At 42.6% G+C, this 24,641-nt stretch overlaps 2 protein-coding genes across 2 annotated transcripts in view; one reads left to right on the top strand and one right to left on the bottom strand.

Annotated features, from left to right (window-relative positions):
* The window catches only part of WDR63 (WD repeat domain 63), a 153,140-nt gene extending 138,876 nt beyond the window's left edge, over positions 1-14,264 (bottom strand). The window contains exon 1 of the mRNA XM_030206324.1: positions 14,162-14,264. The gene's annotated coding sequence lies outside the window, so the exon portion shown is untranslated. The remainder of the gene's footprint in view (positions 1-14,161) is intronic.
* Positions 14,265-16,535: 2,271 nt separating this feature from the next.
* Positions 16,536-24,641, top strand: part of MCOLN3 (mucolipin 3) — a 52,733-nt gene continuing 44,627 nt past the window's right edge. Inside the window, exons 1-2 of the mRNA XM_030206327.1 lie at positions 16,536-16,766; positions 21,723-21,890. Coding sequence (XP_030062187.1) covers positions 16,536-16,766; positions 21,723-21,890 — 399 coding nt within the window. The remainder of the gene's footprint in view (positions 16,767-21,722; positions 21,891-24,641) is intronic.

Below are 24,641 nucleotides of genomic sequence, written 5' to 3'. Positions count from 1 at the left end.
AACAAAAAAAAAATAAGCAGTATAAAATGTATTGAACTATTTTGGGATCTTGCCAGGTACTTGTGACCTGGATTGGCCACTGTTGAAACAGGATGCTGGGTTTGATGGACCTTCGGTCCGTCCCAGTATGGCAATACTTATGTGCTTATGGACCCCTTTGCCATTGGACTCTAAAAGAAAATCTCTTCGCAAATCTCCTTTGATCTGCATTTTACTTTGCCCTTTGGTTTAGCTTGTAAATGAATAAACCTAACACAGAAGGCCTAGACAACCAGAAAGATGCAGCATTCCAGTCTGTGCAGTACCCTCTTTGGGCTTTTTTGACTAGGACAATTTTTCTATTATTGCTGAAAATTTTCCAGATTTTAAGCCCATGCAAGTCCCACCCAAGGCACACCTCTGCCCACTCGGGCAACCATCACTACACACCCCCATTCAGGCCGCTGCCACCCGCCCCCTTACCTTCCTGCATCTGCTCCTCCTTTGGTCTGTCACTCTCCTGCTCCTGTGTGCCGGGACTCGGGTCATCACGTAACAAAATCACCTGGGTCCCAACACACAGGAGTAGGAAAGAGACAGACTGAGGGAACAGAACCTTCTGGTGCCGGGCCCAGGGGAATCTTGCCCTCCCTCCTCATCGGCCCTGCCTCCAATACACCCGCTTGTGATGTAGACGAACTGTGGAGCAAAACGTCACAATTCTTAGTTTTGAAAATCGCAACTTAGATGTTTTTGTGAGAAAAATGTCCATCTTTTTGAGATGTTTTTCTCTTTTGAAAATGAGTGCCAAAACTTTGAAAAATGAAAGTTGTCCCTCCAAACTTTTATAGTCTTTATCTCTGTTATTTGTAACTCCACTTTTGGCACTTTTTTGCTCAGCAGGTAATGTTTTCAATGAATGCCACATTCTTGTCTTCTCTACTGAATTGTTTCATCAAGCTACTTCCAGACCAAAACTGAAAATTCATAAAATTTACCCTAGACCAACAATAAAAAGTACCAAAAACTAGAAAAGACCCTACATTTCTGATCTATGTAAACACATAATAACTTTGCAACAGTCTAAAAATAAAGGCAAAATTAATATGATGCAGACTTAATTCCCAGAAATAAAGTCTCTTTGAAATCTTTTTTTTTTTTTAACTGGAAATGTTGGTCAGCCTTCCTTAATAATCCAGACTATTTCAAAGTAGCCTAGTAGTCTTTAATTTACAAAATTACTAGTACGCCTTCATTTTATCCCCTAATTCTAAGATAGTTGAATTAAATTATTCCTAACATTCTCTTAAATAAGTTCCTTCAAACACAGCCTAGTATTGTCAATTGTGCAACATACTGAAAGGGTTGGTGCTTCAGTAATGTCTAAAACCCAGTCCCTGATATTTTTAATCTAAAACTTCAAAGACTAATTACAAATCCATAGAAGATTAAAAGAAAAAAAATGAATGATACTGGCACTATTAGCTAAATTCTTTCTTCTAGAACAAAGAAGTTTCTGAAAATACATCCTCAGTATATTGTGATTCCAGTCCAATATGCTAGATCATTATCTTTCTTCTGTCTAATCAACTTTTGTCAGTTCAGCCAGGGCAAAATATTAGTGAACTATTTGGGGGCTGTTTTCTATTGTAATAAAATGAATAAATGATGTTGTGGCTTTAGCAAGCTCCAGAACCAGCAATTAAGGAGCACCCAAAGCAGTGTTATCTGCAGCAGGGCCCATTTTATTCCAATGGCCTTGCTGCAGATAACGCGAGCTAATCTTTAATAAAAGACCCCCTTAATCTATTAGTCCAGTGAATTCCACAGAAGTCTTCAGGGGAGAGATGAAATACTTGAAGTGTAAGGTACCAATTAGGTCCTTGGAGGCAGGGATCCTAGGGGGAGCCGAAGTCCAAAATAAGGGAAGGAGAGAATCCTGTAAGCAGAACTGCCATGTTACCCAGCTCCAAGAGGGAGACTTTTTGGACAGTCCTGATTGTAAAGTTGTATCCCAAAGCATCGTGGTATTTATAGTCCCTGAGTCTACCCACTGAAATAGGTACTATGGGTCTCTTAATGCACCAGAATATGGTTGTCAGAAATCCAGGACTGACTTAAAATCTCCTTCCTGGAACTGGGTAACTTGCCAGTTCTGATAAAAAAGGGATGGGCAAATTACTGTCTGTTGGCCAAAACTGACCTACTCCATGTTTACTAGTTCGCCCCTCATCACCAAAACTGGCCCATCAACACTAAGGACTAGGCTTACAAATACATGTTAATGTATGTTAATGCACATTAAAACGTCAACAAGTTTTAGCAAATAAAAAAAAAAAAAAGTTTTAGCAAATATAGCTGTAACTGACCTCCTCCCCATCCCTTCTTCTCTGATCTCATCATCTTCCATTCCCAGTCAAGGCTCTTAATTGTAGCCCTTCAGCCCAAATATTTGCCATCTATGCCCTAAAGTGTGTGGAAAGAGGAATCTAACCCCTTGTTCGGAATTATGTATTGAAAGTGTTGTGTACCTGTCTGAAATTACTGCCACTTATTGTTTATGATAGAAAAATATTTACTTGGTAAAATAATGTTATTTTGTAGACTGGACTCGTAGTCCACCTTGGGCCTTGAAGTGGAGAATCCCTTTCCAAAAAGGACACTTCGATCTCAGTGTGCCTGCCTACCTACCACCTAAGAGGGGGACTACATGACTTAATTATGATGATCAGATTTAAAATGCTATCTTCACCTGGTGAACAATTTTGAATGTGCGTATACAGAAATGAAGGGCTTCTCTTAAAGCTATACTGTGAAAGGCCTTCATGAATTTTTCTCTTTTTCTTTTTTGCACAAGGAAAAATAATCAAACATGGCACCTTAAACAGGCATTCTGACCAGAGGCCAGTCACAGTTTCTTCACTGCTGTTCTTGCCCTCTTTATAAATAGACGAGTGCGCAGAGATGGCCGAAGGGGAGGATCCAAGAAAAACACCTTTTAGATATCCATCAGGGAAACCAATTTTATTGTTCACGGCATGTCAAACTGTGTATAACATCTACATTAAAGAGCTATTCAACAAGTGGCCATCAGCATTTTTTTAAACATTGACTGCCATGGACAGAATTAGTCCTGAGCATTGGCACTGCATATCCAGGGCTAATTCAGGATAAGGAAACAACCAGGGCTTATATAAATCCCAGCTGATATCCAGCTGGGAGCTGCATAAGACACTTATGTAGGTTCTTCTATCCAGGTAAATCACTTTGAATATCAGGTAACATATGTTTTTTGCATTACTGGACTCTGTGTAAAATTTATCCAGCCCTAAAACTGTTGGTTTCCTTGGATCCCTGATGAAGGCACATTGCTGAAACATGGCTATGTTGGGTCTTCTGGTGGAAGTTCCATGACTGATTTTGAGATTGTGAACAATAAAATTGGTATCCCTGATAAAAGGTTTCTTTTGTGTCTCCACTTTGGCCACCTCCACTCATTCTTCTATTTGTAAATGGCTACCGAGATTTGTTCATCTATTTTCTGTCTCTGTTCTCACCCTCTTTGACATGGGCAGCCTTTGTTTTGTGATTTGCTGAGTATTTTTTATGTACATTACTGTTTGTATAGTTGGAAGTCATTAAGATGAGAAACACACGTAAAAATACTATTCAAGGATGAAACTTTAAAATAGACAATTTTTAGAACTTCAGTATTAAAGAACTATTTAGATCTGTAAAACATTTGAAATAAGATATTAAAATGATTTCTTCCTGCTGCTCTGACACAAAACCCAATGTATACAAGTGGTTCTTTTTTTCCTTTTATACTGAGGAAAATAACAGTAGTTGCCCTTCACCTAGCTTCGACTGTACCACTAATAGTAAAATAATTAATATCTTTCTATTAGGACACTTTGATTATCTGTTTTCTTCCATACTGCAAATGGACACAAATTTGAAAGAGTTACAAATTCTCTGACATCTTTCTACATTAGACATTACATTAATGATCCTTAATGGCTTTTAAATGGATTTTAGACAGTTTTTTTACAAGAACATAATAAGATGCTTGTTCCTGCTCCCACTCCCTGCCCAGCATGATCATCTCCCTTCTCCTTGCAGGAAGTACTGGATCCTGTATGCTGATGATGTGGCACCTCTCTGCCACTGCACCCCATGCTGTGACACATAATGGGTCACCGGACTGGACATGAGGTGAAAGGAGAGTGGGGTCAGCCTGGCTATAGCCTAGGTACGAGGAGTCCTGCCTGAGACAGCAGCTAGGGAATGTTCAAGCAATAGGAGAAAGCTGTATGTCTATGATCAACTGGAGAGGGGCGAACAGGCTTCTTCCACAGTAGCTAGAGCCCAGGGAGCAAGGCTAGGTCTTCTGGGAACTGTAGTCTAGACCTATGCCCCTTAGAAAGTAAGAGGCCTGATGATATCATCTCCCTGAGACAGGAGAAGGGTGGGGTTCTAGAAGCACCTGGTAGCCCTCAGCTCAACAAAAGGATTTTGCAGACAAACGGGATCAGAGGAAAGAGGGAACTCACTAAGAGCTGGCCAGCAAGTGAGTAAGCCAGCTACCTAGGCTCACAAAGTACAATCTGGACTAGAGTCAAGTATTCCCTAAAAGGAAGGCAAGAAGTTAGGAATGTGACTAAGCCTAGCCTGATGGAAACTGTGGGGAGAGACCTAGCCTGGAACAGAATGGCCTGAGTATAACCTCATGAAGGTATTGTCTAAGAAGGATTTCCATGAAATGTTTTGGGACATTTGATTGTTGGGCAGTACAAGAGAATTTTCAACAAAATTTGTTGAGGTAACTAAGTAGTTACCTGGGAAAATTCTCTGAGCTGAAAATTGCCTTTCACTCAGTAGCTAAAGCTATGTAACAGGTTTTTCCGTATGTCATGTGTACTGGTAGGTGTACAGATAAGGGATCAGGCAAAGGGAGGCAAAATACAGAGGAAGGTGTGCTCAGATTTCTTCCTGCTGACAAGGCAACTTAGCTTTCTTTCTATTGGGCTTGCCTCTCATGAAAACAGTGATCAAGATCACTGTACTGGCAGTGAGGTCAGGTAAAAGGAGTGGTGGAGATGCTTTTTTTTTTTTTTTTTAACCTGTGCTATCATTAACCATGGGTTCTTACTTTGATCTGAAGTCATAAAAGGTTTTTTTTTTTTTTTTTTTTAGTTTGTGTGTTTGTTAAGCATATTGAGGGGGGGATTCTATAAATGGCACCCAAAGTTAGGTGCTAGGAAGATCCATGCTAAACTAGTATTCTGTAAAGGACACTCTGCATGAAGCACCCTTTACAGAATAGTAGCTTAGCGCGGATCTCGTGCCTAACTTTGGGCGTGGCATATACTCCTGCTGAAAATTGCTGTAAATGCTGGCTCACAACTAATGAAAGTTGGGCACCTAAATGATCCTATTCTATAACATCGTACCTAATTTCTGGAAATGCCCCTGACCTGTTTATTCCCCTCCCATGGTTACACTCCCTTCTGACTTACACACTTTAAAATTTAAGCACATATTTTATAGAATGGGGCACGGGGCAGATCCACGCATTAACCCAAATGACTGCCAACTAACATCAATTATTAACGGCTCATTAACTAATTATTCTACATGCAAATCTGGGATCTGTGCCCAAATTTATGCACCCAACTTTGGGTGAACTATACAGAATCTGGGGTACGTCCTTAGAAGTTTGTAAAATCCCTGATGAAGACAGAGGCGTAGCCAGACAACAGATTTTGGGTGGACCTGGGCAAGAATTGGGTGGCCACCAACTGTTCTTCCCCCCCCCCCCCCCCCCCCCCCAAAAAAAAAATAATAATTATCTCAGCTGGTGGGAAAACGCTTCTTTCCATCTTGGCAGCAAGCATGCACTGAAAACTGAGCATGCACAGGTGCCGGTGTTGTGGAGAGTAGCATGTTCATTACCATCAGGGGGACATCTTCAGCTGGCAGAGCTTGGGATTCCCACCAGTTACCACTAAACATGTGCTACTGTTAAGTGGACCTGAGCAGGGCCCACCCAAGCCCACCTGTGGCTACGCCACCGGATGAAGATATTAAAAACATGACTATGTTGGGTTGTATATCAAATTAATTAATAACATTGTTTGGATTTTTAACCAAAAGAATTCTTGGTTTCGCTGAGATCCTCTGGCTTCTGTTGAATGAGTGAGAGAAAGGGCTCAAAGACTGTGAGAGTGAGAGAACCTTCAAATGAGTGTGACACATTTCTAATGAGTGAAACTTAGCATCTCTGTAATGTGACCACTAAGGGCTCTGTTTACTAAGGTGTGCTAGCATATATTCCTATGGGTGTCTCTAGCATTAGCTTGTGCTAATTTTTAGTGTGCGCTAAAAACGCTAGCGCGCCTATAGCACAGCTTAGTAAACAGGGCCCTAATGAGGGTGAGTTCTTTTTGAAAATTAATTACACATGCACATGGGCAAAGTACCCATGTCCACTGCAAACAACATTCCCAATTTATTTATTTATTTGTTGCATTTGTATCCCACATTTTCCCACCTATTTGCAGGCTCAATGTGGCTTACATAGTAACGTGATGGCGAGTGCCAATTCCGGTGTAAGAAATACATAGTGGTAGTTGCGTTGAAGTTCAAGAGTAACAGAGTGTCTTAGGTAGTTGAGGAGGAAGAATTAAGTGTCCTTTTCTGGTACAACTTTCACTGTGTTGCTTGAAAAATGCAATAGGAAGTTACCATCCCACTGGTTCCTGGGTCTGCAAGACTGGACTCACACAGTATACAGAGCTACTGAGATCTTAAAACGTAAAGAAAAATCATTGCTGACTTTTTTCCTAGCCACAAAAATAGGTTCAGCATTAATGTTTGTAATCACTTCAACTTTCTGAATCATTATAGACCTTATAAGGGTCACATGAATATGCTGACATGTGTGAAACTGGTCATATGGATATTATTTCTAGGGAAACCACTTCCTGAGCACTCATGCTCTAAGGTCCAAGATAATATTGTACTATGCTGATAATAATATACTGAATTAAATCTTTGTTATACGTGGAGGGGCATAATCGAAAGGTACACCCAAGTTTTGCTGAGGACGTCCTTGCAAAACGTCCCGGTGGAGGGGCGGGGAAACCTGTATTACCGAAACAAGATGGACGTCCATCTTTCATTTTGATAATACGGTCAGGGACGCCCAAATCTTGACATTTAGGTCATCTTTAGAGATGGTTGTCCCTAGACTTGGTCGTTTCTGATTTTCGGCAATAATGGAAACCAAGGACGCCCATCTCAGAAACAACCAAATGCAAGCCCTTTGGTCATGGAAGGAGCCAGCATTCATAGTGCACTGGTCCCCCTGACATGCCAGGACACCAACCGGGCACCCTAGGGGGCACTACAGTGGACTTCACAAATTGCTCCCAGGTACATAGCTCCCTTACCTTGTGTGCTGAGCCCCCCAAAACCCACTACCCACAACTGAACACCACTACCATAGCCCTTATGGGTGAAGGGGGGCACCTAGATGTGGGCACAGTGGGTTTCTGGTGGGTTTTGGAGGGCTTACATTTACCACCACAAGTGTAACAGGTGGGGGGGTGGGCCTGGGTCCGCCTGCCTGAAGTGCACTGCACCCACTAAAACTGCTCAAGGGACCTGCATACTGCTGTGATGGACCTGAGTATGACATTTGAGGCTGGCATAGAGGCTGGCACAAAATATTTTTACAGATTTTTTTTAGGGTAGGAGGGGGTTAGTGACCACTGGGGGAGTAAGGGGAGGTGATCCACAATTCTCTCCGGTGGTCATCTGATCAGTTTGGGGACCTTTTTGTGCTTTGGTCATACGAAAAACAGGACCAGGTAAAGTCGTCCAAGTGCTTGTCAAGGATGCCCTTTTTTCCATTATGGGTCAAGGACGCCCATGTGTTAGGCACGCCCAAGACCCGCCTTCACTACGCCTCCGACACGCCCCCGTGAACTTTGGTCGTCCCCACGATGGAAAGCAGTTGGGGACGTCCAAAATCAGCTTTTGATTATACCGATTTGGGTGACCTTGGGAGAAGGACGCCCATCTTCCGATTTGTGTCGAAAGATGGTCGTCCTTCTCTTTCGAAAATGAGCCTGATAGTAACATTGTAGATGACAACTCAAAAACAGCAATCACCTATCCAATCTGCTCAGTTATTTCTGTCTATGCTGCCAAAGTGATAACCCTCCTGCCAGCTATAACATATGACTGCTTGTCAGATATCACTCCTTAAATATTTTATACAAAAAAATGAAAAGATAAAAGAGGGACATGATCAACGATACCACAATAGGAAATCATAATTCCTGAATGGATAATGTTTCCATGGATCTGCAAGAGATTGTGATGCTTGTCATAAAATGCCCCGGTGACTGATACAGGTGCCACGTGCTGATTTCATTGCTGATAGTCTGCTATGCATTATTGTGATGCAGGGGTACAAAGTGCCATAGCATTTGCACTGCAGTGTAAGTGGGAGTGAGTTTGGTAGCAGGCTGTCTCCATTGGGAATGATCACAGAAGGAGTTCATGATATCATGAAGCAGGTCTTCCTGAATCTGCCCTGAGTACCCCATAGTACCCCATAGCTAGTCATGAATATGCATGAGATAGATCTGCATGCATTGGCTCCATTATATACAAATTTATCTCTTGCATATTTATTGTAGATGTCTTGAAAATCCAGCTGACTGTGGGGGTCCCCAGAACGGTTTGGCAAGCCCTGTCATACAGATTATAAACTGAGGGGGTAATATTAAGCCCACAGCGATCAGTGTTTTTTAAGATGCTTGCCACCACTATTTTGTCTACACCCAGATACTCAGCGCCAGGCCGTGCCCGGGTACCAGCACTATCTGGGTATTCCGTGGCTGCCGGAAGCTGACCTAACTTACTCAAACAGCTATGCAGATGCTAAGGTCCACCTTTGTAGTCAGCACCCAAGAAAAAGGTTCAGGTAAAAATGTAGTCAACATGCTGAATTCTTCTACCAATTGTGTTGTGGTAGCCAAAAAAGCCAACGGAAAGCTAGGAATTATTAGGAAAGGGATAGAAAATAAGACCAAGAATAATATAATGCCTCTGTATTGCTCCATGGTACTACCTCACTTTGTGTATTGCGATCAATTCTGGTCACCGTATCTTAAAAAGATATAGCAGAATTAGAAAAGTTTCATAGAAGGGCAACCAAAATTATTAAGGGGATGGAACTCCTCTCAAATGAGGAAAGGCTTAAGAGGTTAACATTCTTCATTTTGCAGTGGCGTAGCAAGGGCGGGGTAGTGGGGGCGGTCCGCCCCGGGTGCCAGCGGGTGGGGGTGCTCCGTCGAGAGCCAACAGCTCTCGTCTTCTGCCACCACCCTGCCTTTTAAAAAAAAAATCCATGCAGTGACGCAGGCAGCACCTCGCGTCTGCCCTGCATGTGCTGTGAAAGGGAAAATCGCCTCGCTGGTGTTGGGCCTTCCCTTGCTGAGTCCCGCCCTTGAGGAAATAGGAAGTTACCTCAGAAGAGGGCGGGACACAGCGAGGGAAGGCCCGACGCCAGCGAGGCAATTTTCCCTTTCACAGCACACGCAGGGCAGACGCGAGCAGTGTTGCCAGGTGGGCGGTTTTACCGCCCAATTGGGCGGTTTTCCGCGACCCGCCGCGGGAAATTTTTGCCCTCGGCGGGTTGCGGTTTTTTGGGCTGCTTTTTGGGCTTCAGGGCGGTTTTTTGGGCGGCTTTTTCGGCCACGGGGGGCGGGGTTAGTGATGTTTTTGGGCGGGGTTAGTGACGTAGGAGGCGGGGCCGATGACGGGGAAGGTGGGGCCGGTGATGGGGGAGGCGGGGCCGGTGACGGCGGGGGCGGGGTTGATGACGGCGGGGGCGGGGGTGATGACGCGGGGGGGGGGGGGTGTCAGGGGCGGGGTTTGAGTTTGGGCGGGTTTTGGGCGGTTTTTGTGCTGGATTGGGTGGGAAAAAATTTTCCACCTGGCAACACTGGACGCGAGGCGCTGCCTGCATCGCTGTGTGGATTTTTTTTTAAAAGGCAGGGTGGTGGCAGGAGGAGGGCTCTGTCGGCTCTCATTGGGGGGGGGCTCAGATGGGAGAGGGGGAGCTCAGAGGGGAGAAGCAAGCAGGAGGAAGTATTTTTTCACTCAACTATTAGTTAAGCTCTGGAACTGATTGCCAGAGGATTTGGTATCAGCGGTAGTGTATCTGGGTTTAAAAATGGTCTGGACAAGTTCCTGGAGGAAAAGGCCATAGTTTGCTTGTCCCTCAGATCAGTAGCATGAACTTTGCTATTATTGGTGAATCTGTCAGGTACTTGTGACCTGAATTGGCCACTGCTTGAAGCAGGATACAGGGCTAGATGGACCATTGGTCTGACCCAGTATGGCTCTTCTTATGTTCAGGTACCAGATCTGAATATCAGCAGTACCACACAGCTTCTGGCTCTGCCTTAGCTTTGATCATTGATTGCCTTGGCACTACCTAGATAGAAAATAATTCTATAAAGTGGGTGCTATCATTTATGCAAAAATGTTTAGAATAATGGCCTATATGTGTCCATGTTTGCACATCTGAATGTAAATATCAAATTTCGCCTAAGCAAACTGTTACAGAATTACTCAGAGTGCTGAGGTGATGATGATGATGATCCAGTAAGTGGGATCTATCCAGGGAAATGTTTTAAATTGCCAGCAATACAAGAATTAATGCATTTTTGATCATCTGACAACTCTGTGTTTTTCAGAAGTCTGATTCAGACTTTCCAAGTTACAATAAATCATAGTCAACTGAATAATGCAAAAACACAGCTCATATGGTTCAGTTTGGCTGCAAATTAGTCACACTGTTTTTCTAAAAGTTTAATGAACCAGTTGTCATTTTGTGCCGCCTAGCAATTTGTGATTCTAGTGGACTTTATGGTGCTAAAGTCAAGAAAGCCTTTTAGACTAAAGTCAATTAATCTGTAAAATTGATCAAAGAAATCCTGTTTTGCTGAAGTTGCCCTGATTTCCAGTAAATGGTTCCCCACATTTTTAAATTCTTGGACATACTCCAATAACCAGCTGGCTATTAATTAACCAGAATCTTAACTACTGTATGAGTTGTTTTGCTTTGGAGCTGAAAGAACTAACCCCTCTTTTAGAAAGCCACACTAGCGGCTATCAGTGCGGTAATGCCGACACAGTCCATTCACTTTGAATGGGCCGTGTTGGCATTGCCATTTGGCTTTGTAAACGGGGGCCTAAAGCTTAGGTTTAATCTAGATAAAAGGAAGCAGTTGTGACTCAGTAGACATAAGTGCCTTCTTATGACATCATTGGGAGTAGGTTTGGGCGATCAATTAACAATGGACCAGCAGATTGGTTATGTTACAAAATCCTCCTTTGGGGCTCTTATTTGCTGGTCCTCACTGGTATCAATTAATAAATGTATTCTATTAGAACTTGATGGGCATCAACCTCAAATGACTGCAGTTAGTGTAGAATATGGTGGCAAAATTGGTTTTATTGTAGAAAAAAACTGAGCCTGTGACTGAACTACTGAACTAGCTGCACTGGCTACCTATTGAACAAGAGGGTCCAGATCAAACTGATGCCATTGGATGCAACTGAATCTCAGTATTTAACAGACAATACTCCATCCCTATGCTCCTACCCATCAGCCCCTGGATTGTAAATATGGTGCCCAGATTTGCTCACCCAAATTTAGGCGCACTCCAAGATAGGCATAGAAATTAATTGAATAATGAGCTCATAACCATCAATAATTGGGTGCCAACTACCAATTACTTGATGTTAATTGGCACCCACTAGAATTTGTATGTGAATCTGGTAGAATGCTATTCTATAAGCCAACATGCCTAATGCCCATATTGTGTAACCCAAAAGGGGGCATATCGGGGCATTCCAATAACTTACGGCTTACACCTCTGATTACTAGGAAGCTAATGATTAAATATGCCTCTCTGAGTGCTGGCTATTTTTCCCTGATTGTATTTCCCACCCCTGCTTTTATCTGCTACAAAAAAATCTTATTTTTCCTAATTTTGTGTAAGGATAAAACTTTACTAATGTGAGAAGATTCTCTTGTTTATACTTTTCTTTTGTGACTCAGACTGAACTGGTTGTTGGTGTTTGTCCCAAGACATGGTTGGGGTAAACATGCTGGGGATAACTGGGGTGGTTCTGACCCAGATATATATTCTGACCTAGTACAGAGAGTAAGCCATATTGTAGAAAATCTTTAGTATCATACCTATGTTAGTGTTATGCTAACATTGTATTATATCTCTGGTATTTGAATTCCAGTTCTGTTAAATGTGTACATTTTTTAATACTGTTTCATTGTAGTTCTATTATTAGGTTTCAATGTACTGTTTTCAAGTTTACCTCATTTGTTGTATTGATGTTTATTCTTGGTTATTTTACTATTGTTATGCTATTAACAAAATTGTAAGTTTTATGTTAAACTGTACTTGCTATACACCGCCTTGGGTGAATCTCTTCATAAAGGTGGCTAATAAATCCCAATAAATAAATAAACAAACTTACATGCATTGTTACAGAATACTGCTTCAGTGAATCTAACTTGGGTGCTGGCATTTACACCAGGTTTTAGCAGGCGTAAGTATGGCTCTTAAAGTCTGGGCATGGGAATTGGTGCTAAGCGTGATTATGTATAGGGCGCACATCCTTTACAGAATTGCACATAGGGCCAGATTCTATATATGATGATACGTTGAAACCTTCTGCTCAGTGTGCTGCTACGGCTAATAAAGCAAATAGAATGTTAGGTATTATTAGGAAAGGAATGGAAAACAAAAATGAGGCTGTTTTAATATGCCTTTGTATCGCTCCATGGTGTGACCGCACCTGAAATATTAAATTCTGGTCGCCGCATCTCAAAAAAGATATAGTGGAATTAGAAAAGGTGCAGAGAAGGGCGACGAAAATGATAAAAGGGATGGGACAACTTCCCTATGAGGAAAGGCTAAAGCGGCTAGGGATCTTCAGCTTGGAGAAAAGGCGGCTGAGGGGAAATATGATAGAGGTCTATAAAATAATGAATGGAGTTGTACGGGTAGATGTGAAGTGTCTGTTTACACTTTCCAAAAATACTAGGACTAGGGGGCATGCGATGAAGCTACAATGTAGTAAATTTAAAACGAATCGGAGAAAATTTTTCTTCACTCAACGTGTAATTACACTCTGGAATTCGTTGCCAGAGAATGTGGTAAAGGCGGTTAGCTTAGCAGAGTTTAAAAAGGTTTGGGCAGCTTCCTAAAGGAAAAGTCCATAGACCATTATTAAATGGACTTGGGGAAAATCCACTATTTCTGGGATAAGCAGTATAAAATGTTTTGTACTTTTTTGGGATCTTGCCAGGTATTTGTAACCTGGATTGGCCACTGTTGGAAACAGGATGCTGGGCTTGATGGACCTTTGGTCTTTCTCAGTATGGCAATACTTATGTACTTATATATGTACTTAAATTAAAAAGCTGTGAAATAAGTACATACAATTTAAAAAATAATCTTTTGTCCTCCACCTTTTAAGGCACTGCGTAATCTTTTACTATTGCTTTCAATAGTATTTGCTATTGTTTTGGGTGAACTTCAGCCCATATAATGGGCTAGATAGCCTCGTCTGTATCCTGTTCTCAATCTAACCTCCTAGGACAGGAGCGACCAGGGATTGCTCCTGCCACTAGACTAGACCACCAGGGCTTCGAAAGTTGGCCCTAAGAGGGCCTACAAGTGGTGAGAGGGTAGCACAGAGTTGTTGTAGGGGCGAGGGTGGGGAATTTCGGTTTCCAAAACCGAAGCTTGGCCGAATCTGGATTTCAGGACGGTTTCAGCGCCAAAACCAAAACCGAAATTTGGTTGGTCAAGGAGCAAGGAGATGATGGGCGATATTTAGAGTCTGACATTGGCCCAGCACCATTAGGTTGAGAGAAAAGAGACTGTTCCGTTCCAGTTCTGCAGAGCTAAGGAGGCAAATATCTACAGTAAAGCTTGCAGAAAAGCTGCTGCTGCTGCTGAAAGTCTATTCTGCAAAGAAAACTCGTCATCTGCATCAATCAACATTCACACCACCATGGTCAGTCAAGTTCTTAAAGGACACAGAAAATATCCAACCGTCCCCTCACCTTTTCAACGTTGTTTGTGCTCTGTCGGAGTGTGTATTTCTGCTTTTCGTCTACGTGCCGTAATGCTTTAAACTAAAAAAAACTTTGCAAGCTCCAGGCCGACCTTCAGCTGCAGATCCTGCAAAAGCTTGTTGGGCTTCAACGGTTGCTACGGAAACGTTCGCGGGGTAAGAGTGGAAGCGCAAGTGGCCTGGCCAATCTGCTCTTAGCTTACAACCGTCCCCGCCTTGTCAAAGACGTAGCAAGAGATGCGGGCGGGGTTTGGTTTCCCTCATGTTCTTGTTTTTTTCTACGTCAGTGTATCCAATACGGGTTACATTAGCATGAACAAAAATTTTACAAGGGTAGCTGCGTTAGTCTGGTGCAGCAACATTGACAGCGGCAGGTGGCTACTTATACTGAGGCATGAGCTTTGGAGGACTAGCGTCCCGTTCTTCAGACTCAAATGCATCTGAAGAAGTGAACTTTGGTCCTCGAAAGCTCATGCCTCAATGTATTGGTTAATATATCTACCTACCAATATATTGAGGTATGAGCTTTCGAGGACCTAAGGTGCCACCAGACTGTCAACCTTGGTAGCTCTATAAGCAGCGCTAAAGACTCTCGAGCATCTCAGGTGGAAAATCAGGAGCCAATCACAGAGGGGGAGGCGGGACTTTTAGATCCTCTCTGCAGCCTGCAGCCTGCCGCTGCCTCTGGTCCAAGCTGGTCCCTTGCATCACGTGCTCCTGCCGGCCGGGTGCTTATATGCTGACGGCTGACTGTAGCTGTCTTCTTGATGTCGGTGCAACCTCGGCTATCTCGGCGAGGGAATGAGAATGTTTATTGTCTGGGCTGAAGACGCAGATGTGAAATAGTGACGAAAATTGACAGCTCCAGATTCCTGTGCAACTGCGAGACGCAGCTGAGGCTGCTGCAGGTGTGTTTGTAGTGGACGAGATGCATCGGTTGCTATCGGATTGTCAGGATCAGGCGAAGCAGCGATGCACTAAAATGCCGAACGAGCGTGACAAATTAAATTACTTTTCCCCTCTCCTCTTTGAAGGTAGATTTTTTCTGCTGCAGCGTGTCGCAGACAAGGGAGAGGGAGAATAGACACTGCAGGAGGATGCATCTTTTATTTCTGTCCTTACAGAAGCAACGTCAGGCCGACAAGAGTCGTATCTAGTTTCATCAAATACCTTCTTCTCAGTACAGAGCAATAGTGAAATGCTCGGGTGGGGAATGTCCAGTCTTTCAAGTATCTATCTATCTATCTATCTATCTATAATTTCTCTTAGAAAATAAATCGTGTTCAGTGAAATTTCACTGTCCTTCATAACAGTCCCAAAATAAGCCCTCATTCCCCCATGAGATCAATAATCTTCTTTGCCATCCTTGTAGGGGTAGATAATATCTGAACGTCTTGACATAAGAATAGCAGTTTTCGTACCAGTCAGGATTTTGTGTAATAGATTGTTCAGAATCCCTATTGAACTAGTCACACAGATGCAATGAAGGCAATCTCTCTGATGCAGTATTATACTACATGACAAGGTGAGGAAGTTGATTCACTTTTCACATGGATATGTGTCTCAGCATGTTTAATAATAAACTGGATGGAAACTTTGGGAGAGAATCAATAGGGGGGTGACAATTGCTAATGCTTTACTGGATTTTTGGATATCTACTACATTTTGTACATCACTAAATTGGTAGTCTGAGTAGATGGCTGTACATTTAAATGTTGGAAAACAAAAAGTTATAGAGCAGATAATACTGTTTAATTTATGTGAAGAGGCATTAAAAATATCACATATATAGGGAGAGGAAAAATATTCCTAACTGATTTGTCCTACTCTTGGTTGACTCAATTTAGTCATGTGGCTTATAACTAGGGCTTCTGATTTTTGCTTTTAACCAATAAACAACAATAAAATTCCCGCATGCAAAAACCCATAAATAGGTGTTTACTGGATACACAGTGGGAAAACACCATTTTCTCTGCTACTCTTTCACCCCTTCCATCTTCCACTTAGTTGTTGTACCTTTTCTGCACTAATTCCTAAATGACACAAACGTACATATTTGATTTCACCAGTAAAGGTACGCAGAATAGTACCTGTGGCGTGAAAACACCATTAAGCACCAATTGTTTGTACCCTTGAATCCCTAATTAGCTGGAAAATAAAAACCTAAATTTATAATTTATAAACACCTAAGAATAGAAGTCCTATATTTAACTGTAGGTCACCTCCTTGTGCTTGAGCATGACGGCATTTGCAAAAGGAATTGTTATGTAGCAAAAGATTCAGTTGCTTGTTTAAGAAACATTGCTGTGGTTGGCAAATCCTTGCAACATCATGTTTCTCTCTTCTCCCTCCTCACCATAGACATGGAAACTCCTGAAGTGCTTATAAACAGCTGCAGTTCTCAGAATGATAATGAAAATCCATATTCTTACAAGGGCTGCTCCACCATGACTCATCAGCTGCTCATGGAAGATCATCTTAGAAGAAAACTTAAATTTTTTTTCATGAACCCCTGTGAGAAATTCCGGGCTCGGGGCCGAAAACCCTGGAAACTTATTTTGCAGATTCTAAAAATAGCAATGGTTACTATTCAGGTCAGTAGGTTTTTCTAAATAAACTCCGGTTTTGTTTTTAATTGTGATCTTTTGCACTTATCTTGTTTTTCTGAAGTTCTTCCTACTTAAATTATAAGCAACAAGCATCTGGAGAAAACTGCAGCAGGATTCTTTTGCATCATTTGTCTTTGTTTGATATCTTTACTTTTGCAGTGAGATAAGGGACTTGCACAGGATTAGTTAAGTAAAGCACTCTCTGAATTTCTGTTCTCTTTGAATTTATTTTTTTTTTTACTTTTTTTTATATGGTGCATACTCTATCCTAGATCTTCCCAAACCTGAGCTGATGACCCCATAACCATGGTATCCTCATTGAATATATAGGACATTAATTTGCATACACCGGAGAACCAGTATATTGTTTATGCAAAATAATCTCTTCTATATGTAACTGGTGTGTTTTATCAGGTTCTGAGCCAAACACATTGTAACGCAAAATGATGCTTTCATAAACAGTACAACAAAAAAAGTGGGAGAGCGACCAAGGAAGCCAAAGACAGGAAGATGTACATTAATAAGAAAGTTTATTTGAAGTATGAAGACTCGACACAACGTTGTGTTTCGGCCGTTAGGCCTGCATCAGGAGTCTCTTACGCAGGATGTTTCTGAAAAATGATGAAGAGAAATCTTCAAAGTTGCACAATAGTCTTCAAAAAGACTGTTGGTAGCGTGGACGTGTTGGTCTATTTCAGAGGGGAGCCCTTACCACACTGCCCGATTACAGCCGGGTACACCCCAGCACTACAAAAATATATTTTTCTAGCGCTGGATATGATGACATGCTGGGGGTGGGAAGTACTGCCGGGCTTCTGCGGTAGCCTGGGAGTACTCCTGTTTAGCGAGTAGTAAGCTTGCATTGGGCTTACCACTGCTTTGTAAAAGGGGCCCATTGTCTTATAGGTCTATACCCTCAGATTCTATATGTGGCACCCAAAACTGGGTACCGATCCAAGATGCGCACTGAATTAAATTGGCTAGTGAGCCAAGTAGTGGCAATAATTGAGTGCTAATTGGCACCAATATGAATTTGTGCAGATATCTTGCTACATGCTATTCTATAACAATGTGTGCCCAAATCCCATAGTGTGCAACCCAAAAGAGGGTGTGGCCATAGGAGGCACGTGGACGGGTCAGGGGTGTTCCTAAGATTTGTGCACAGGGTTATAGAATACCAGGGATGTGCACCCAAATTGGGCGCTTGGAATTACGCCTGGTTTCAGCATGTGTAAGTCCTGGCGCCCAAATTTGGGCACTGCACTCAATGCAATTCTATAATGGGTGCTCATCTTTGGATGTCCATTATAGAATAGCACTGAATGCTGATTTTTGAACACCAATTACTGAATCTAGCCCTGTTTCAATTTTTCCCCCAATCCATAAGGACATTCCCCCTTGTGGAATGAAATAGTTGCTCACCATGCCCAGCCATGTCTAGCACTCTTTCACTCCTTGGCTAGAGCATTTCGAGTATGAGGTTTTTCAGTTTCTTCCTCTGTCAATCTGGTTACAGGTGGGTCACATACAGCATTCTGTATGTGGAATCTATTTACGAAGTTATGGAGTTACATACTAAAAACCCTTACAGAACCTTCCACGTGATGACATGCTGGGTAGATATGTAACTCTTCATTCTTCTCTCACAGGTAGAAGAGCCAGCTAAAATCAGCCGTTTTTCTTCTGAATAGATATAGAATATCACCCATGAGGGGAGCGGAACCAGGGCTCTCCCTAAGTCCTTTTGATTGCGCATGGTATCCATCTAATTTTACTGACTACCCGGCTAACTTAACAGAAAATCTTAGAATACTGCACAGTACTCCTCTGCCCCCACCCAGCTACTCCTTCATGCCACTCGTCTGGCAAAAGTTTCTGGGGAGAACACTGGCAATGTACTGTAAAGGCATTAATTTCTTTAAGTAAATCTGTGGGTGTTACACACAGTGCATTTTATATAGCAAAAAAGATGCCGGTACTCAAATGCTAGGCCACCCTTCAGGGGTGGGGTGATCACTGAAGGACTCACCCCACAATAGCCAGGGCCCCTGCAACTAGTCACAGAATCTATGAGAAGGAAAAATTGGTGTATAGAGCCTGAGCTCTTTCATTAAAACTTGCAATCCATGGGTCAATTTTAGCAGACAATGAAAAAGGTGCCGGTACTCAGTACCCCCAAGTACCCCCTCAAAAAAAGCCCTGGTTGCACATGTTCCTTGTGAGTATCCTAAAATCTAATTGGATGTGGAATGACCACAACAGGTTTGGAACAGCCGACTCTATCACATCTTTAAGCACAAATTAGAAGAAATGGTAAAACCAAACAACACTTTTTAAATTCTTCATATAATAAGAACAAGGGACAGTAGAGTGTAGAATTCTAGGACCAGCTTTTCAACTTATGAGGCCACTGTGTAAAGTTAAGTGCCAGCCCCAGTGCTTAACTGTATACATATTGCACTGTTCCCTTTAAGCTGAGCGAGAGTCCTCCAACTGCATTGCTGCCAGTGGAGGGGCTGGTGCTTCAATATTGTGATTTCAGTCACTAGGGACAGGCAGGTTCCCAGGAGTCCTGCAGAGCTTGCCTGTCCCTCTCTATTGAAAATATGATAATGAAACAGCACCCCCCACTGGTAGGACTGTAGGTGGAGGACTCCTGCTCAGCTTAGAGGGAACCAGTGACACTATCTCCTAGATTCTATATATGATGCTCAGATTTGAGTGCCCAAATTTGGGCATGCTACTCGCTACTCGCTAAACAGGAGTACTCCCATGCTGCCGAGATGCACACACCTCTTAATTGGTTAACGAGCCATTAACGAGCAATAATTGGATGCTAACAACCAATTAACATTAATTGACACCAATTGGGATTTCCGTATGCATTTGGCTGCGCACTATTCTATAATGCCGGGTGCCCAAATTCCATAGTGTACAACTTAAAAGGTAGTTTTACCATGGGAGAGGCATGGGTGCGTCAGGGCATTCTGAAAAGTTGCATGTGTTGTTATTGAATAAGGGGTCAGGGCACCCAACTTGGGCGCCAGCATTTATACCAGGTTTCAGCAGGCGAAAGTCTGGCGCCCAGAGTTAGAGCGTGGAAATAGGCAGTAAGCATGATTCTGTAAAGAGTGCTCACCCTTTATAGAAACATACTTCATGCTAATCTTTTCCGGCACTCATTTCTGAGCACCGTTTAAGGAGAACTGCTGAATATACATATAAGTGGTGGCCACTTTAGCTATTATTCATATAATTTGGCATTGGACATGCTGTCCACTTTTCTACTCCCCCCCCCCCCCCCCCCCCCCCCCCCCCCCCCCCCATTGTGAGGTTTTCCATTAGAAAGGTGCTTGCAGGTCCTAGCTCAAGAATAAAAATTGCCCCATTATTATTTTACATCCAGTGTCTATATGTGTTCTGAAACTGCAGGTTATAGTCCCAAAAGGGGTCAGTATCTCAGTGGATTAGGTTTCAAAAAGCAGGACAAGGCATCTTATCCCACCTGCATAACTAGCTATAATCAGTGTGGAGCCTTGAGCCAGCACACATTCACACACCCCACCCTCTCCTGCATGTGCTTCCTATGAGATCAAAAAACTGTGTGACAGATAGAGGCCTGTGAGTGTGCACTGATTCGGAGGCTCCACTCTTTCCTTCTGTGTGGCATCTTGGTGCAGTTGAGCATTGTCTAGTGAACATTCAGCCAGCGGTGGTCAGCATGTTTTTAAATGCTGACCATCACTGGCTAAGTTAGACCTGGATATTCAATGCCAGGCATGTCTGGGAACAGGTATTGAATATCTGGGTCTGACCAGACTGCTGCTGGTTACTCTCACTTATGCGAGTCTGGCTGAATATTGGCTGGGACCCACATAAGGGCTTCCATCAGTTTCTTTATCTCCTGCTCTCCCCTGCCAATTCAGATCCCTCAGAACAATCCTTCCCACCAAATCAGACTCCTCATACCCCCCCCCCCCCCCAACACGGATTCAGATCCCTTCCCAGGGGACTACCTACATCCCTAGTGGTTCAGTGGGGATATCCAGGCAGCAGTTATCCCCACTTGCTGTTCCTCCTAGCAGCTTCAAGTACTTTCACTAAACGAATAGTTACGCTCTGAAACTCTTTGCCGGAGGAGGTGGTAACAGTGGTTAGCGTATCTGGGTTCAAAAAAGGTTTGGACAAATTCCTGGAGGAAAAAAAATCCATAGTCTGCTATTGAGACAGTCATGGGAATCAACTGCTTGCCCTGGGATTTGTAGTATGGAGTGTTGCCACGATTTGGGTTTCTGCCAGGTACTTGTGACCTGGTTTGGTCACTGCTTGGAAAGCAAGATACTGGGCTGGATGGACCATTGGTCTGACCCAGTATGGCTACTCTTACTTAAAATGGCTCTTGCAAGCTTTAGCAGTCATCTCTCAGCACTGTTGCTAGAGGTCAGACTTCGATATATGGAGGTCAGCGTCTCTTTCTGTGTAGGCTTCCGATTAGGTCAGGGTTCAAGAGGGGAGTCTAATCGCCGGGGGGGGGGGGGGGGGGGGAGCGGGAAAGAGGTGATGCACATCCAACAAGGTCAGTTGCCACCTGGAAGCTATGCAGATGTCGGCCGATATTCAGTGCCTGGTTAAGTGTTACTGAATATTGGTGGCCAGCCCACAGAGTGTGATTTAAGCGGGTAGGATTCTCTCCTGCCCACTTAAATCTCCTTGAATATGATGAAATGGTGTTTGGAATTCCTTTGCCAATTTGTTGATCTAGGTTGACATGCCTATTTTTCTGATTCATTATGGGTAAAGGAGCATACAGACTGCCAGGAAACATCTCATGATGTTTTTCCTCTTACCTTCTCAAAGCATGTTTCTATAGATTGTTTTCTGAGCGCTCTCATAATCTTGGAAAAGAATTAAATATTGAAAATCTGCTTTGTTTTTGTTTAGTTGGTTCTATTTGGACTAAGCAATCAGATGGTGGTTGCTTTTAAGGAGGAGAACACTGTGGCCTTTAAGCACCTCTTTCTGAAGGGATATATGGACAAAAAGCATGAGACATACGCAGTCTACAGACAAACAGAAGTCTACGACCATCTCTCATTTGCAGTAAACCAGGTAACGAGAATGCTTTTCAAATGCAAGTGAGTTTTACAGGCACACTTGTGTCAATTTAGAGACTTTTTATTCTTTCCAACCCAGTGGAAGTAGGAAAGAATTATACAAAACGGGTTGTCTGTCTAGCAGCAAAATAACTGAAAATTTAGCAGAATAGAATGAAACTTTGCACAGGGTAAAACTGGTAAAAAGATACAAGTTCAAAAATGGGCCAGACCAGGGTGGGGGTTGCAGAGATATAACCCCCCCTCCCCCCCCAAAAGGGACCCAGTACATATCTGTGGGGAAATAGTTCCAGCTTTTGCAGCATAGAAATTTACATACAGTGAAACATAGCAGCTAGTGAATTCTTCCTTTCAAACTGGTTCACTCCTGTTCTCTGTTCTCCCCACTCCCTCCCAAAATACCACCCCCTTCAACTACTCCTGTATCCCCCCAAACTGACCCCCTGCAACTGCCCCACCCCTTCCCACAACTGCCCTACCACTTCTCTAAAAGGGCAGCACATGTTAGTAACTTTAGCTGTAAGTTTCTTAGTATAGAAAGAGGTGGCCAGCCACATACAGGACTTTGGTTCATGGACCAGTAGCACTGTTATTGTAATTTGGCTCTGATACAACCAGCTTAGTGGTTCCATCCTCCACTGTAAGCTACTCAAAAAGAGAGGGAGCCGCAGGGGAGGGAAAATATGTACAAAACAGGGGTCAGACCACATTTTTTCTTAAAAATTGTTTTGGTTTTGTGCTTTTTAGTTCAGCTTCATATATTGCCAAGAGGCTGCTCCCTGAAACCCCCAGTGGCCCCCCCAAAATGAAAACTTGATAGTGCCAAATGATTGCAGGTTCTGTACCTAATTGGGAGAATATAGACATGTAGGCCCTTACAGTACACATCTAGGATTCAGAATACCTCACACACATAGACATGTATGTTGCCATGTTGCTTCTGTTGATGAATTATATCATTGACAGTTGTAAAATGGCTGTTATTGCTACATGTAGACAACATATACATATTCATTCCAGCATGTATTTAGAAAAGACAGATCCTTTTCTAAAATACTACCGGAATTTTAGTACACCCAACCCAGATGTCTCAATTCCGATTTGTACATTCTAAAATCTACCTCCACATCAACCGACTCACCAGTTTCCACATGTTTGTTTATGCCTTCCAAACCAAAAAAATTAGGGCCTGATATTCAAAGTGATTTAAATGGCCAGGAAAGGCTCCTGACCGTTTAAATCGCTTGTCTGGGGCTAGCTGTGGATATTCATCAGCACTTTACCGGACAGTGTCGCCGGATATCCCTTGTAAATGGCCAGCTAATAAATTGGTAAGGTAAGACTTTGCTGAACCTGTGCTGACTTGTTTCCATTATGCTGTATTTATATGGTCTGGAATTTTGTTTAGTAGAGCCTCAACCATTTTGCCCAATACCAACATCAGGCTCACAGGTCTATAGTTTCCCAGATTACCCCAGGAGCATATTTTTAAAAACTGGCATTACATCAGCTCCCCTGTAATCTTCAAATGTCATGGCCCCTTTGAGTCATAAGTTATAGATTACTAGTAACAAGTTACCAATTTCACATTTGAGCTCTTTCAGGACCCTGGTTGAACCATTTATTTAATCGTCCAGCAGAGGTCACTGTTTAAAAGTGAATAATATTTATTCTTTTACAGGTTTATACTTTGCCCAGAATTTGTGTACAGTATTACATTTTTTACAACTGTTGAAAGGGGAAGGCCCAGGCCACCAAGGCCCCCACCACCACCACCACCACCATCGCTACATCTCTCCAATATATTAAAATTCTGCATACTTGATTTGTAACTTTTTGTGGAAAATTTCTCCATAAGAAAACCAGCATGGCTCTCAATGAGAAGAGTCTTACAGTACACTTCCTCCTTCGAGCAGAGCTGACGTTTGGCATTCCTCCAGCACAGAAGAAAAATGGTAGCTTTTCAAACTGAAAGTCATATTTAATTACTTCAAAGGTACCATGGAATGAAAGACAAATCATTTTGAAGAATAGCTTTGAAAGAGGTCCCTGAGCTTTGACATAGAGATGATCTTTAAATTGCTCAGACACCACAACCGCATTGAAGCATTACCACACGACAGCAAAACAATTATGGCTGATAGATCCTTTCTATTAAATAGAACCAAAACATATTAACATCAAGAAAAATATTAGTGAGTGTATTGAATTAAAAGGTAATGAAATGAGTGTTGAGAGCTGTAGACTGTCTGATAATAGTAATGCCTTTAATGTGACGTGGAGGAAATTTCAATAAGATTCCGTGTTTATTTGGTGTTTAAAGCCAGTGAAAATTAAGACCTTCCAGGTAATATTCAGCCGGCATGGTCAGCATTCTGTGTATGACTGGCTGTGGTGGTTGAATAAAACACTGATATTAGATACTGCTGTCTGAATATTGAGGGCTGCTGAATAGCTAGGTCGGGTGAGTTACTCCAGAGCTATCCACATAAAGTGATATTGAGACTGCTATCCAGATAAAGGTATGAATAGCTCTTTTTGTATCCTAACTACAGGCCACCTGAATTCTGGTTTTGGTTTGGCTATGGCGCAAAATGGGCCTGAAAATTTTATTTGGTCTTGTTTTGGTTTTGTGGTATTTTACGACTGAAACAGAAACTTACTCTTTACCCACAGTGCATGCTCTCCCCTCCTCTTTAACAGGAGTGGACTCAGCTCCTTCCTTTCCTCGTTCTCTCACTCCTTC

The sequence above is a fragment of the Microcaecilia unicolor genome, chromosome 6 (genome assembly GCF_901765095.1).
Source record: "Microcaecilia unicolor chromosome 6, aMicUni1.1, whole genome shotgun sequence".
Lineage (NCBI taxonomy): Eukaryota > Metazoa > Chordata > Amphibia > Gymnophiona > Siphonopidae > Microcaecilia > Microcaecilia unicolor.
Note: the sequence above shows the minus strand (reverse complement) of the source record. Positions and strands in the feature narration are given on the sequence as shown.